The 14,651-nt window shown below is 41.5% G+C and overlaps 2 protein-coding genes and 1 pseudogene across 2 annotated transcripts; all 3 read right to left on the reverse strand.

Moving 5' to 3' along the window:
• Nucleotides 1-1,298: 1,298 nt before the first annotated feature.
• On the reverse strand, nucleotides 1,299-1,662 carry LOC115663865 (cysteine proteinase inhibitor 5-like; annotated as a pseudogene).
• Nucleotides 1,663-10,580: 8,918 nt separating this feature from the next.
• On the reverse strand, nucleotides 10,581-12,435 carry LOC130139342 (uncharacterized). The gene is made up of 2 exons (XM_056316142.1): nucleotides 12,007-12,435; nucleotides 10,581-10,601 (listed from the first exon to the last, which is right to left on the reverse strand). The coding sequence occupies exons 1-2, from the start codon at nucleotides 12,433-12,435 to the stop codon at nucleotides 10,581-10,583; spliced, it is 450 nt and encodes a 149-aa protein (XP_056172117.1).
• Nucleotides 12,436-13,771: 1,336 nt separating this feature from the next.
• LOC130139381 (cysteine proteinase inhibitor 1-like) lies at nucleotides 13,772-14,331 on the reverse strand. The gene has a single exon (XM_056316195.1). It carries the CDS (start codon nucleotides 14,292-14,294, stop codon nucleotides 13,935-13,937), a length of 360 nt encoding a protein of 119 aa, XP_056172170.1. The 5' UTR covers nucleotides 14,295-14,331; the 3' UTR covers nucleotides 13,772-13,934.
• Between the last annotated feature and the right edge of the window lie 320 nt (nucleotides 14,332-14,651).

The following is a 14,651-nucleotide window of genomic DNA, read 5'->3' on the forward strand; positions in this document are numbered from 1 at the left end:
TTGATTTTTTGCTTTTTTTTTTTCGGCACCTAAAAAAATAAAATTTCATTCAAAGTTGGTGGCCATAGGTATTCTAAGCCATTCTGTGAAGTTTTGAAATTTTTTCTTTTTTGCTTATTTTTATTTTTTTTCGGCACCTAAAAAAAATTAAATTTCGCTCAAAGTGGGTGGCCACAGGTATTCTAAGCAATTCTGTGAAGTTTTGAAATTTTTTATTTTTTTATATTTTTCGGTACCTAAAAAAATTAAATTTCGCTCAAAGTGGATGGCCACAGGTATTCTAAGCCATTATGTGAAGTTTTAAAATTTTTGATTTTTTGCTTTTTTTATTTTTTTAGGCACCTAAAAAAATAAAATTTCGCTCAAAGTGGGTGGCCACAAGTATTTTAAGCCATTCTATGAAGTTTTGAAATTTTTGCTGTTTTGCTTATTTTTATTTTTTTTTGCATCTAAAAAAATTAAATTTCGGTCAAAGTGGGTGGTCACAGGTATTCTAAGCCATGCTGTGAAGTTTTGAAATTTTTTATTTTTTTATTTTTTTCGGCACAAAAAAATTTAAATTTCGCTCAAAGTGGATGACCACAGGTATTCTAAGCCATTCTGTGAAGTTTTGAAATTTTTTATTTTTTGCTTTTTTTAATTTTTTCGGCACCTAAAAAAAATTAAATTTCGCTCAAATTGGGTAGCCACAGGTATTTTAAAACATTCTGCGAAGTTTTTAAATTTTAGATTTTTTGATTATTTTTTATTTTTTTTTGGCATCTAAAAAAAATTAAATTTCGCTCAAAGTGGGTGGCCATAGGTATTCTAAGCCATTTTGTGAAATTTTGAAATTTTTGATTTTTTGATTTTTTTTATTTTTTTCGGCACCTAAAAAAATTTAAATTTCGTTCAAAGTGGGTAGCCACAGATTCTAAACCATTCTGTGAAGTTTTGAAATTTATGATTTTTTGCTTTTTTTTCCCACCTCAAATATCGTGACTTCCAAATGAACATGTGTTTTGAAGAAAGAGTTCCCTCAGAAATGATTCTCATTTTTTGTCTAGAAGTAGAAAATCTACTTTTTTTTTGTTCGATTTCTGGTTCTGGAATCGGTTTGGAACAAAAAGTTGTTCCGAAATAGAAAAATGGAATTGCGTTACCAAACGGGTTTTGGTCCAAAGCTATTTTCGGGAACGAAAACCAGGTTAGACGGACAACGTAATGGTTATCATGCGCTACCTAAAAATTTAAATTCCAAATATGAAAACCAGATCTTGTTTAATTCTCAAATTACTAAAAGGGTTGACAGCACGACCTCATGCGTTGCCCTGAACGGGCTCGAACGACGCGAGACTCCTGACATGCTCTCACGGCTTGTCAAAAACGACGGCCTCGAAGCTCTTGGTTTCAGCCCCATCCTTGACCTCGATGACGAGCCTGTAGTTCGTCCCCGACACAACCTACGTCTCGCCCTTCACCACCTTCTCCAGCACCAGCCCTGTCTTTGCCTCGTCGTTGTGCGTCTTAACGGCGAAGTCAGCAATCTCCCCCACGTAAGGGTCGCTCAGGTCATTTATCGGGTTCCAGGCCCCCGACCAGTGCCTCCTTGCGGGCGGCCCAGGTGGTCGAGACTTGGAGGAGGAGGAGGACGGCGGTAGCAGCGAGGATGAAAAGTCTCATTTTCGGAAGATTTCGGCTTCGGGTTTTGGTTTTTGTAACTGTTTTCTTGGGTCTCCTCTTTGAGCGTTGGTTTTGACAATTGTGGATATTTATTTATGCTTTATATTTCATGGTGGGGGCTTTGAAATCGAACGCTTATCTTGATGTTTTCTTTGGGTGGTGGGTACGTGTATTTATAAGTCTTGGAATTGAGAGAATGACGGACACTTCTTGTGTGATTTAAGAACGAAATCTCTATTTTAGGGTCAACTTAGAAAGTAAAATCTATCCGGGTTCAGAAGTAAGTATATTTAGATTCAGAAAGTAAGGTTCAGAAATAAGTATATTTAGATTCAGAAAGTAAAATCTACTCGAGTTCAGAATTAAGCATATTCAGGTTCAGAAAGTCTAAACTACTTGGGTTCATAAGTAAATATATTTTTAATTCAGAAAATGTAATCTACTCAGGTTCAAGAGTAAATATATTCAAATTTAGAAAGTAAAATTTACCCGGGTTCAAAAGTAAATATATTCAGATTCAGAAAGTAAAACCTACTCGAGTTCAGAAGTAAATATATCATATTCATAAAGTAAAATCTACTCGGGTTCAGAAGTAAATATATTCAGATCGATAAAGTAAAACCCATTCGAGTTCAGAAGTAAATATATTAGATTCAAAAAGTAAAATTTACTCGATTTCACGTGTAAATCTACTCCGGTTCATATTCATCATTTTCACTTCCCAAACATATCACACTTTAAGGAAGCCAATCACACACCTTTTGAATATGTATGAAACAAACAAAATGAATCCAACAATCACCATATCCATAATATTATACCACATTAAAATGACATATCTCAACCAACCATGCTTAAAATTGTTAAGTAAATTGAACTAACTTAATGTCTAGAGTCTTCCTTTACCTCTTAAATAAAATCTTGAACAATCGAATGCCTCAACTACCTTCTAACTCGTGAAAGATAAGATCAAAGGAGAATTTGCTTCTCAAAATGGAAAAATAGAGTGATACGGCTAGGTACGATTTGAGTCTAATGTTACCAAGATTAAAACGATGACCATGGGTAATTATTAGATGCAAGGTTGCATGTAAATCACATGTGGCCATGTCTCACCTAGTTGATGGCCAAATGGGAGAAGAATTTGATGACTAATGCTTTATGGTGATGACACTTATTAGTCTTTAGGTGTCAAGTTAGCATGAGTCTCACCTTGGAAGAGACACATGGCTTCGCACGTATCCTTATAAGGGCATATGAGTATTATGTGTCAAAATGAGTCTTGACATGCAAAGATAACACAAGTGGCTCTCATGCTATTTAAGGAAAACAAGTGGCTTACTAAAGTGGCTTAATACGAATGATGACTCAAGGATATGTGTCAAAATTAGTGGTAAAGTTTGAGTATGAAGGAGGCAAACGGCTGGCCGTCCGCGCTTGGGGAGCGATTTGATGGTCGCGGGTGCACGGTGGCCGATTCGCTGGATCCAACTGGATCTCGAGTCCTACTTTCAAAGTCGTTAACACATGTTGCTCTCTCCCCTCCCTGTCTTCTCTCTCGTCATGTTATTTATCCTAATATTAAATCCTATGCATTATTACTCCTTTGTACTAAAGAAATATTGTACCTCAACATTAACCATAAGAATTTTTGCATTAGTATATATAAACCTTGATGTGATCTTTGTGCTCGAATGTTTATATATGACTTTTTTTTATTTATAAAAAATCTATGAAATCACTATTGATAAGCGAGGGCTACATCGGGGGAAGAACAACATTGGTGCCAAAACTTATGTACGGAGGCCACTTTGGTGCCAAAAGTTTCAATCGGATCACTTAAGTGCTAAAAGTTGTGAAAAACGATCACTTAAGTGCCACTTTGCCGGAAATCCGACGTGGCCTCGGCGAGGGCCGGCCTCGCCGGATCTGGCGAGGCGAGCCCTCGCCAGGGCTCGCCCTGCCCAGGCGAGGGCCGAGGTCACCGGGCGGGGGTGAGCCCCGGCGAGGGCTCGCCTCGCCGGATCCGGCGAGGCCAGCCTCGCCAGAGGCAGCCGTGGCCTCGTCGAGGCCGGCCTCGCCCGGATACGGCGAGGCGAGTCCTCGCCGGGGCTCGCCTCCGCCTAGGTGAGGGTCGAGGTCGCCACGGGCGGGGCGAGCCCCGGCGAGGGCTCGCCTCGCCCAGATCCGGCGAGGTCGGCCCTCGGCGAGGCCACGGCGGCCTCGTCGGGCCTCGCCCGGAGGAAGGCGACGCCCGGCGAGGCCGGCCATGGCCGGTGGCCGGTGGCCGGACGCCGGCCATCGGAAATAAGAAGAAAGAAAAGAAAAAAAAAAAGAAAAGAAAGAAAAGAAAAAAGAAAAAAGAAAAGACAGAAAAAAATCAGAAAAAAATATTTAAAAAATTGAATTATACACGTGGAAATGCCATGTGTCATTAAAATTTAAATATAAAAGCCACGTATTAAATTTGATGGGAATTTCTCGCCGTTGGCACTTAAGTGATAGTTTTTTCTCCGATTTGTCACTTAAGTGATCACCGGCGTAAACTTTTGGCACTTAAGTGATCCAAATGAAACTTTTGACACCAAAGTGGCCTCCGTACACAAGTTTTGGCACCAATGCTGTTCTTCCCCTGGGCTACATCTAATGATGGAGGAGATTATGGAGATTCTTGCCCGACTTCAAATCTATTTGATTGGGTTCATCCAAGTCGTGATCATGTGAGTTCGACGTGTGCTTCTTGACGGCGTTGGAGCAAAAAACTTCAAGGGAGGGTGGGCGAAATTTATCGACCTCTGTCGTGGCTAACGAGCTCGATACTTATGAAAGCTTGAGTAGGGAGGGAGGGAGAGAGAGAGGGTGGTGTTTGTCATCGACAACGGTGACTAGAGGTGGCTGTGGCTTGGTTGGGATTTGGGCTAGGGGGAAGGAGGGAGGGAGGAGGAGATTAGAGTTTGGGTGAGGTATTTCTTTGGAGGTGGTCAAATACAAATTAAAATGGACGTGTGGTGCGATCTCATGACTAGTAAAAGTCATTGTCGATGATGGTTATGCCACCATAGGGACAACTTAGATATTTCTCCAACTTTCAATAATGGTCATTAATCTTTTAGTAAATTTCACATTCATAGTAATGATATTTGATTTTAATTACTCAATGCACCAAATTTCCGCTTTTTCCCCTACAAGATTTCATCTGAAATTTGACAAGCCTTTTGGAAAACTATTGAGATGGAGGTTAAATGGCAATGATATGGGAATTGATCATAAAGTGTAAGAGTTTTCGTGTATGTGGGCTACATTAATTGAGATTGTAATTAACCGTTTACGGGCTAGGTCTAATAAGGTTGGATATAAGGATTCTAAATCAGTCTGATATGGGCCTAGCTTGTGTGGGCTAAGTTGAGCCCGACCCGTTATGAGAGGGCCTGACCGGAAACTCCATAAATAGAGCTGGAGGTCCCTCTCCTATCCCAACTCTCTCTCAAACACTCTCAAACCTCGCATACGGTACTTGTGAGGGCTGAGGCGGTCTCATAGTGCCAGAGACTCCGGGGTTTATAGGGTAAAAGAGCTCCGGTACCTGTTCGTCGTTATTTCCGCATCCAAAGGCGATGGATTCCAAAACAGGTGCACAAATCCCGTCTATCCTTTTACCGTATCATCTATTTCTTGCTATGGCGATCCTAGGGCGCTCACCCGCGCCTCACGGACGGCTTACATGTGGTGTCAGAGCCGCCATAATCGAGGATTAGACCATACTGTTTCGTATGTGATTTTCGATTTTTCGTCTGATGAAAGTTAGAATAAATCACATAAACTGATAGATCGGCTCGAAATAAGAATTTTGAGTGGTTGCCGACCTCCGGGGACCGTCGAAAGTGGCCACACGTGCTGGCACGCGTTGGGGTGTCGGTGAGCCCCGGCGGCACACGTGTGGGTGTTCCTAGCGCGTGCAACGCACGCGCTAGGGTTTCTGCGAGCCGAGTCGATCCGGCTGACCCGACCCGACTCCGGAACCGACTCGGGTTTGACTCGTTGACTGGGTGACCCGACCCGAGTTGACCGTTGATCGGTCGAACCGGTCTGCGGTTGGACCGGTTGGCGGTTAGGCCCTTTTAGGACGGATTACACGCCAGTGCGTGCGCTTCACGCGCTACGCATTCAGGAGGCGCGTGAGGGCGCGTCCGGGCTCCGTTTAGAGCGTGTAAGGTACCGACGTGCTCGTATTAAGATTATCTACATTGTCGTATATTTATTTTACATGTTTGATACTTTTAAGGATATGAAAATACATACAGAACCCTATATATGCGTATTTTTAGGTTATATTTGCGTATTTTCCTGTATTTCTCTATGGTTTCGGAAACACATATTAAAGCTTACATGTACACGACCACATAAAGAATGTGTAGAGCATGATTCATTGATAGTATGTATAAGGTTTAACATATATCAATGATTACAACGATGTAATTAGCATAGTGTGTAATTTTAGTGACATTGCCCATGTCTTCAAGTCTAGAATTACATGTATATGATGAACGTGATACATAAAGCTTATATCCTTGGTATGAGAGAGTTTCAAGGATTCAATTGGGTAGTGACCGCCAAAGTGGCACACTTGATTGGGTTTGAGAAATATCAGTCTCGTATTGTTAAGGATGTCTCTTGTTCTAATGTGCTGTCATACTCCCAAAGGAAGTGATTATGTATTGGTTCATGGAGGGATACATGTATAGTATATGCTTGAGGAATGACTAATCCTAGTGGTTCATACACCCAAAGGTGGTAAATTCATAAAAGATTAGAATATATTCTCATGGCCGTTGTCATGTAGAGGGTATATAACTGCATGTCATGTATTATGTCCAAAGGTGATTATATGATGGTGTATGTAACTCTCAAGATAGTACTCACATAATGCTGATTATAAACATTGCTTATTTTCCCAGTCACCTACTCTCTAAACGGCAACTCCATTAGTATTGAGGTTCTTACTGGTTCAAATTTTAAGAAATGGAAAGAGGATTTTCTATTTGGTATGGAGCTGACAGGTATTCATATTGCTCTTACTGAGAATAAGCCAGCAGACGTCACTGTTGATAGTATGAATATAGAAAAGGTAGACCGTGCTACTTGGGAAAAGAGCAATCGGATTTGTTTGTTATTCATGAAGTGATCCATTCAGGACCACTTGAAGAGTGATTTGCCAGTTGACTGTACTGCTAAAGAAATGATGGATACCTTGCAAGCAAGGAATCGTGTCTCGTCTAATGCTGAGAGTGAGACTTATATGCATGTACTCAGCAATATGAGGTATGATGGTTCTGGTGGGGCTAGGGATTACATTCTTAGGATGGTAGACCTGCAGACAAAACTGAAGGCTCATAATATTGTCCTTTCTGATGCCTACATTGTGCATCAAGCCCTGAACACCCTTCCTACTGAGTTTGGAATTATAAAAATCAATTATAATTCCCAAAATGAAACTTGGTCAATCAATGACCTAATAGTTAGGGTGGTGGCAGAGGAAGAGAAACTAAAGAAAGATAAAGGAAATCTTTCTTTTTATGCCTCTAGTTCCAGCAGCAAGAGGAGTAAGAAGATAAAAAATCATACTTATAAAGGAACTCCTAAAACCACTAGTCATTCTGACCATCTGGGTCCTAAGATAGCATCCTTGAAAAATGATGGTGTTCATTGCTACTTTTGTAGAAAGAAGGGTCACATGAAGAAAGACTGTAATAGATATAAAACTTGGTTGTCCAAGCGTAAGCATTCAAGGATTCACAAACAGAAGGAAGCCAAATCAGGATAAATCAAAGCTCACGGTAGGAAACAACAAGAAAGTCGACGTCGAATTCGTGGGAGATGTCATTTTAATTCTGGATTCTGGTTTTAATATGATGTTAAGAAACACCTTTTATGTACCTTCCTTCAGACGAAACTTAGTTTACGTATCTTGTTTGGATGTGTGTGGCTACTCTTTTGAAATAAAAAACAACGTTGTTTCTATGTTCTTTAATTCAAATAAGGTTAGGTGTTGCAATATATCAAATGGTTTGTATAGAAAAGTCTGAGTCTCTTAACAAGTTCAAGATTTTTCTGACTGAAGTCGAGAAACAGTTGGGAAAAGTCATAAAGGTTGTTAGGTCTGATCGGGGTGGTGAGTATTATGGCAGACATGGCGATGCTGGACAGCTTAAAGGGCCATTTGCCAAATACTTGAAGGATTCTGGGATAGTGGCTCAGTTCACTATGCCCGGGAGTCCTAAACAGAATGGTGTGGCCGAAAGGCGGAATCGCACCCTTATGGACATGATAAAGAGTATGATTAGTAGGACAAACTTACCTAGTTTTTTATGGAGTGAAGCTTTGAAAACAGCTTTCTACATTCTAAACCGTGTTCCTACCAAGGCTGTTCCATTGACTCCTTTTGAGTTATGGATTGGACGTAAACCTAGCTTGAATCATCTTAAAGTCTGGGGGTGTCCTGCAGAAGTAAGGTTATACAATCCAACATTTAGCAAGTTGGAATCTAGAATCACTCAATGTTACTTCGTATCTTACCTAGATCATTCGAAGGGATATCGGTTTTACAGTCCCCATGGAGCACAAGAATTGTGGAATCACAGACAGCGAAGTTTCTAGAATTTGATGTGGCCGAAGAATGTAGTTGCTCTCAGATTATTGAGGATAACGATATGGTAGGTACTAGTGTGTCTTTCTCTCTATCTGTACAGATAATAATGGAGACCCCTACACCACGGACTCAACCTGTTGTGGTCCAGGATTCTGTTATTGAAACACCTCCTGATGAAGTACTTCAAGCCCCTCAGGTGCAGGATGAAGTTGTAATAGCTCAACTAAGGAGATCTATCAGGTAGAGACGATCCGCTATACCACCAGATTATATGGTCTATCTAGGAGAGCATGACTGCGATATAGGCTGCGTGGTTGATCCAGTAACTCATTCATATGCTGTTTCTTGTTCTCAATTAGATATGTGGGTGGATGCAATGAAAGATGAGATACAATCTATGAAACATAATGATGTTTGGGAGCTTATTGAATTGCCTAAAAGTTACCAGCCTGTTGGCTGCAAATGGATGTACAAAACCAAAAGGGACTTCAAAGGAAAGATTGAGAAGTTCAAAGCCAGACTGGTAGCCAAGAGTTTCACTCAGAAAGAAGGAGTAGACTATGAGGTAACTTTTTCTCCAGTCTCTTCTAAAGATTCTTTCAGAGTGATCATGGCATTAGTAGCTCATTTTGACATGGAGTTACACTAGATGGATGTTAAGACTGCCTTTCTAAATGGAGACCTTGATGAAGAAGTCTATATGGTGCAACCCGAAAGTTTTACAACTGATGAATAAGGTGAGCTTGTGTATAGATTGAAAAAGTTTATTTATGGCCTTAAGCAAGCTTCTAGATAATGGTACTTGAAGTTTCATAGTGTTGTCACTTCATTCGATTTTATTGAAACAAGTTGGATTAGTGTATATACAGCAATGTTAGTGCGACGAAATTTATTTTCTCATACTCTATGTCGACGATATCTTACTTGCGAGTAGTGATATTGGTTTACTATATGAGACAAAGCGATTGTTGTCGAAGAATTTTGACATGAAGGACCTTGATGAGGCGTCTTTTGTCCTAGGCATTGAGATCCATAGGGATCGTTCTCGCCGAGTATTGGGTTTGTCTCAGAGGGCATATATTGATCGTATTTTATAAAGATTCAGTATGCAGCACTGCAAGCCAGGAATTGCTCCTGTCGTAAAATGTGATAAACTGAGTCTGTCACAGTGTCCTCATATAGATGTTGAGAAAACCTAAATGAAAGATATACCTTATGCTAGTGCACTTGGAAGTATCATGTATGCTCAAGTTTGCACTGGACCAGACATTGCTTTTGCAATAGGACTTCTAGGCAGATATCAGTCAAATCCAGGACATGATCACTGGGTTGCTGCCAAGAAGGTTTTGAGGTAATTAAAGAGGACAAAAGACTATATGCTGCTCTACAGACATGTTCAGGACCTACAACTGGTAGGGTATTCGGATTCAGACTTTGTTGGCTATCAGGATGAAAAGAATTCGACAACGGGTTACGTCTTTAAGTTAGCAGGAGGTGCAGTATCATGAAAAAGTGAAAACAGAAATCAATGCAATCCTCTACCATGCAAGCGGAGTTTGTAGCATGCTTTTCGGCCGCTACTCAGGCAATTTGGCTTCGGAACCTCATTAGGGAGTTGACCGTTTTTGATTTTGTGGATAGGCCCATACAGTTGTATTGTGACAATAACTCTGCAGTATTGTTTGTTAATAACAACAGATGTCTCAAGGGGTCTAAGTATATGGAGGTCAAGTACTTGACTATAAAGGAAAAAGTTAGGGATGGTGATATTACAGTAGAGCATATTTTCACAGATGATATGGTAGCAGATCCACTAACTAAAGACCTTCGCCCTTGTATATATAAACAACATGTCGTTAACATGGGCTTAGGAGTATCATGGGATGATGTTATTTAGTGGGAGCTGCTTTTATCTTTGCTCTAATAAAGTTTACATCTGTGTTTTTGTTACATTTAGTAACATTTTGGATGTGTATCAACTCATTTGCATTCAATAAGGTGTTTTTGAATGCATTGTTGTCATGCCAAATACACATATAAGGTGAAAATCTTAAGGTACTGTGTAAATCTCGAGTAAAGGCTATGGGCATTTAGTTATTAGCCTTAAGGATATGTCTTATTACACATAAAGTAATGTTAACAATAAGGATAAGACATATATAGGTTCATTGGAACCATAAAGATAATCTCTAGTGACACATCAGTTTTTTTGTGACATTTAAGGAGAGAGAATGTGGACTAACAAAGGGGATAACACATAAGGTATAACTCTTTATGAGGTGTTATCCGTTTGCTGCATAACCATATCGAATCCATATCAGTAAAGTCAAAGGCACTTGTAACCATGGAAGGCTCTACGTTTGATGTTCATGCAGTTACCACCATGATTCGATGTTTGAGACTTTATGGGATCGGATTGACTATTAAGAATAATCCCTAGACCAATATAAAGGTGCACACATACCGTACGATTTCAATTAATATAGTCCAAATGGGAGAATGTAAGAGTTTTCGTGTATGTGGGCTACATTAATTGAGATTGTAATTAACCGTTTACGGGCTTAGTCTAATAAGGTTGGATATAAGAATTTTAAATCAGTCTGATATGGGTCTGGCTTGTGTGGGCCGAGTTGAGCCCGGCCCGTTGTGAGAGGGCTTGGCCGGAAACTCTATAAATAGAGCTGGAAGTCCCTCCCCTATCCCAACTCTCTCTTAAACACTCTCAAACCTCGCATACAGTACTTGTGAGGGTTGAGGCGGTCTCATAGCGGCAGGGACTCTGGGGGTTATAGGGGAGAAGAGCTCTGGCACCTGTTCGTCGTCATTTCCGCATCCAGAGGCGATGGATTCCAAAACATGTGTACAAATCCCGTCTATCCTTTTACTGTACCATCTATTTCTTGCTTTGGTGATCCTAGGGCGCTCAGCCGCGCCTCACGGACGGCTTACATAAAGTTGACCATGTCTCCTCCATGTTAGCATTTCATCAAGGAATTGATCAATTATGGCCAAAGGAACCAATTACAACACAATGAAATCTTAGTACATCGGATAATTGAAATTAAAGTTTTGTGACTCTATTGCATGCTGAAATTCGTTAATCAAGACTAGCATTCACCCCTAAATGTTTTGGCAATATTATATTGGATATCTACTATTTATGTATAGGTTTCGCTCTTACTTGAACATCCAATTACCAAATCATTGGATATACTAAGTTTTAGCAAAAATTCTTAGTATTTTTGTCCTTGCTCCGGCAAAACTCCCTTAAAAAGCCCCCCAACTTTAGGTTCAATATTGTCCCAAACTTTGTTTTTTGTCCGAAAAAATTTCAAACTTTAACTCTAATCCCAATTTGCCTAAACGTCTAAAAATCATCATCGATTTCTTCAAAATTATCAATATCATGAGACTGCTATTGTTCTATACAAAGGCGAGGGTGTTGATAAATACACATGTTGTGATAATATTCCCTTAAATTCAGTAACAATAGGAGTCTAAATGATCTGCGAGATTATTTTGGATATCGACTATTTGTGTACAGGTTTCGCTTTCACTAATAGTTTGATACTTTTTTTGAATTTTTTATTTGTTCTTTTCTTCTCTTTCCTGCTTTTCATTTTCTTTTCATTTTCTGTTGCTTCCCTTTCTCTCTTTTTTCGTTTTCCCTTTTTCCCTCGTCCTTCTAGTGAATTCACCTGCTTCCCCAACGGATGCACCAAGAGGCTATTGACTCCGCCCTTCTTGTAAACCCTAATTGTTTTCAAGTGCACAAAGGGATTAGTGTCGAAGATGCACACTGAGCCGTCCATCGAAGCAAGGAGGAGATCGTGCGGGAATGAGAGGTGCGGAGGGGTGTAGAAGCATAGGGCGGTGACCGTAGTAGAATGGTGGTGGAGGGAGCCGAGGGAGGAGGCCGTCGTTAGGTTATAGAGGTGGACAGTGGCATCGCCGGTGCTGGAGGCTGCGACGGGGTTGCCAGCCGCGACCGACGAGATTGGAGAGAGGTAGGAGAGGTAGTAGAAGAGTTTGGTTAGGGCTAGGGTATGGCCATGGGGAGAATGCTTGAGGGGCTTGAGCTTGGTGCCCCAAATGAACTTCTCATACGAGCCCGCAATTAAATTCATGACAGCACGATTCGCGGCCCGTAGAGACTGGAAATATCGGAGAGATATGTGTAGAGATGGTGAATTTCCGATCCTCTTTGATGTTGAAGGCAGTGGCGACGATATTATGGTTTTAGGCCGTCGAATGACGGCGGTGTGATTAGGGCGTCCCTCGCCCGAGGCCGGCAACAAATTATCTTAGAGAAATCCCTAATTATTTCTATCACTTATCTTTCACCCAAAGTCATTTGAGTTTCTCATCAAACGGGCATCACCAAACGCCAGAAGTCAAGAACTTACCGTCGGCAAATGATATTTCATCTGAAACAATGCTTTTCCCTTATTTCAAGTCTAACATAGGTCTGTCCCTTCCCTATTGTTCACGTGAGCAGATACCAAAGTGATATCCCTTGAATCTGGGGGGAAGAACAGCATTGGTGCCAAAACTTGTGTACGGAGGCCACTTTGGTGCCAAAACTTTCAATCGGATCACTTAAGTGCTAAAAGTTGTGAAAAACGATCACTTAAGTGCCACTTCGCCAGAAATCTGACGTGGCATTTTTTTATTAATTTCTCAAGCCGATGTGGCTCGCCGGAGGCCGATGTGGCTCGCCGGAGGGCCTGACATGGCATTTCTTTTCTTTTTTTTTTCCTTTCTTTTCCTTTTTTTTTTCTTTTCTTTCTTTTCTTTTTTTTTTTCTTTTCTTTCTTCTTATTTCCAATGGCCGGCGTCCGGCCACCGCCATGGCCGGCCTCGCGGGCCTCGCCTTCCTCCGGGCGAGGCCCGGCGAGGCCGCCGTGGCCTCAGCGAGGGCCGGCCTCGCCCGGAGGAAGGCGACGCCCGGCGAGGCCGGCCATGGCCGGTGGCCGGACGCCGGCCATCGGAAATAAGAAGAAAGAAAAGAAAAAAAAAAGAAAATCAGAAAAAAATATTTAAAAATTTGAATTATACACATGGAAATGCCACGTGTCATTAAAATTTAAATATAAAAGCCACGTATTAAATTTGATCGGAATTTCTCGCCGTTGGCACTTAAGTGATCGTTTTTTCTCCGATTTGGCACTTAAGTGATCGCCGGCGTAAACTTTTGACACTTAAGTGATCCAAATGAAAGTTTTGGCACCAAAGTGGTCTCCGTACACAAGTTTTGGCACCAATGCTGTTCTTCCCCCCTTGAATCTGCTGGTCCCTCCGTCAAAGATCAACATTCGAATATTTCAGTGCACTCCTCGAAGGAAAAGAAAAGGTTATATGCAGATTTCTCATCTCAGCTCACCTAATCTGATCCCCCTTCACGAAATTCTTGCATGTTGCATTGTGCAAGATCAAACCTAGAAAAGCAGAAGCAGAATAAGAAAAGGAAAGGTAAACCTAGGATCCCCCAAATTGCACCAAATGTTTCAAACAGAAATGGGCCATCACATCAGACTTAATATTTCAATTCTAAAAATGAAAACCGGATCTTGTTTTATTGTCAAATTCCTGAAATGGTTGACATCGATTATTCTCAAACATGATCTCACGCGTTGCCCAAAACGGGCTTGAACGAAGTGAGACGCCTGACATGCTCCCACGGCTTGTCAAAAACGGCGGCCTCGAAGTTCTTGGTCTCGGCCCCGTCCTTGACCTGGATGACGAGCCTGTAGTTCGTCCCTGACACGGTCTGCGTCTCGCCCCTCACCACCTTCTCCAGCACCAGCCCCGTCTTGGCCTCGTCATTGTGCGTCTTGACGGCGAACTTAGCGATCTCCCCCACGTACGGGTCGCTCAGGTCCTTTATCGGGCTCCAGCCCCCGACCAGCTCCCTGCGGGCGGCCCTGGCGGCTGAGACTTGGAGGAGGAGGAGGACGGCGGCAACGGCGAGGATGAGGAGACGCATTTTCGGAGGCTTTCGGCTTCGGTTTTGGTTTTGGTAACCGTTTTCTCGGGTCTCCTCTTATCTTGATGTTTTCCATGGGTGGTGGGTACGTGTATTTATAGGCCTTGGAATTGAGAGAATTACGGACACTTGTCATGTGATTTGGGAAAAAATATATGTTTTAGGGTCAACTTAGAACATAAGGCAAGTTGATTATTTCATGGATTATGGAAATTAATTCTTGATATGTAACAGAAGCCACGGTGACCTTATTAAGGATGTGAGTAATACGGGAGTTTCGGATTCCACTAAATACAAGCCAAGGGACATTTCATCGTACAACATGAGTCCATAGGTCATTTCCATAAGTTGAAGAAT

Source organism: Syzygium oleosum, unplaced genomic scaffold (genome assembly GCF_021117445.2).
Source record: "Syzygium oleosum isolate NSW1041296 unplaced genomic scaffold, Sole_v2.1 Sole_v2.11, whole genome shotgun sequence".
NCBI classification, from domain to species: Eukaryota; Viridiplantae; Streptophyta; class Magnoliopsida; order Myrtales; family Myrtaceae; genus Syzygium; species Syzygium oleosum.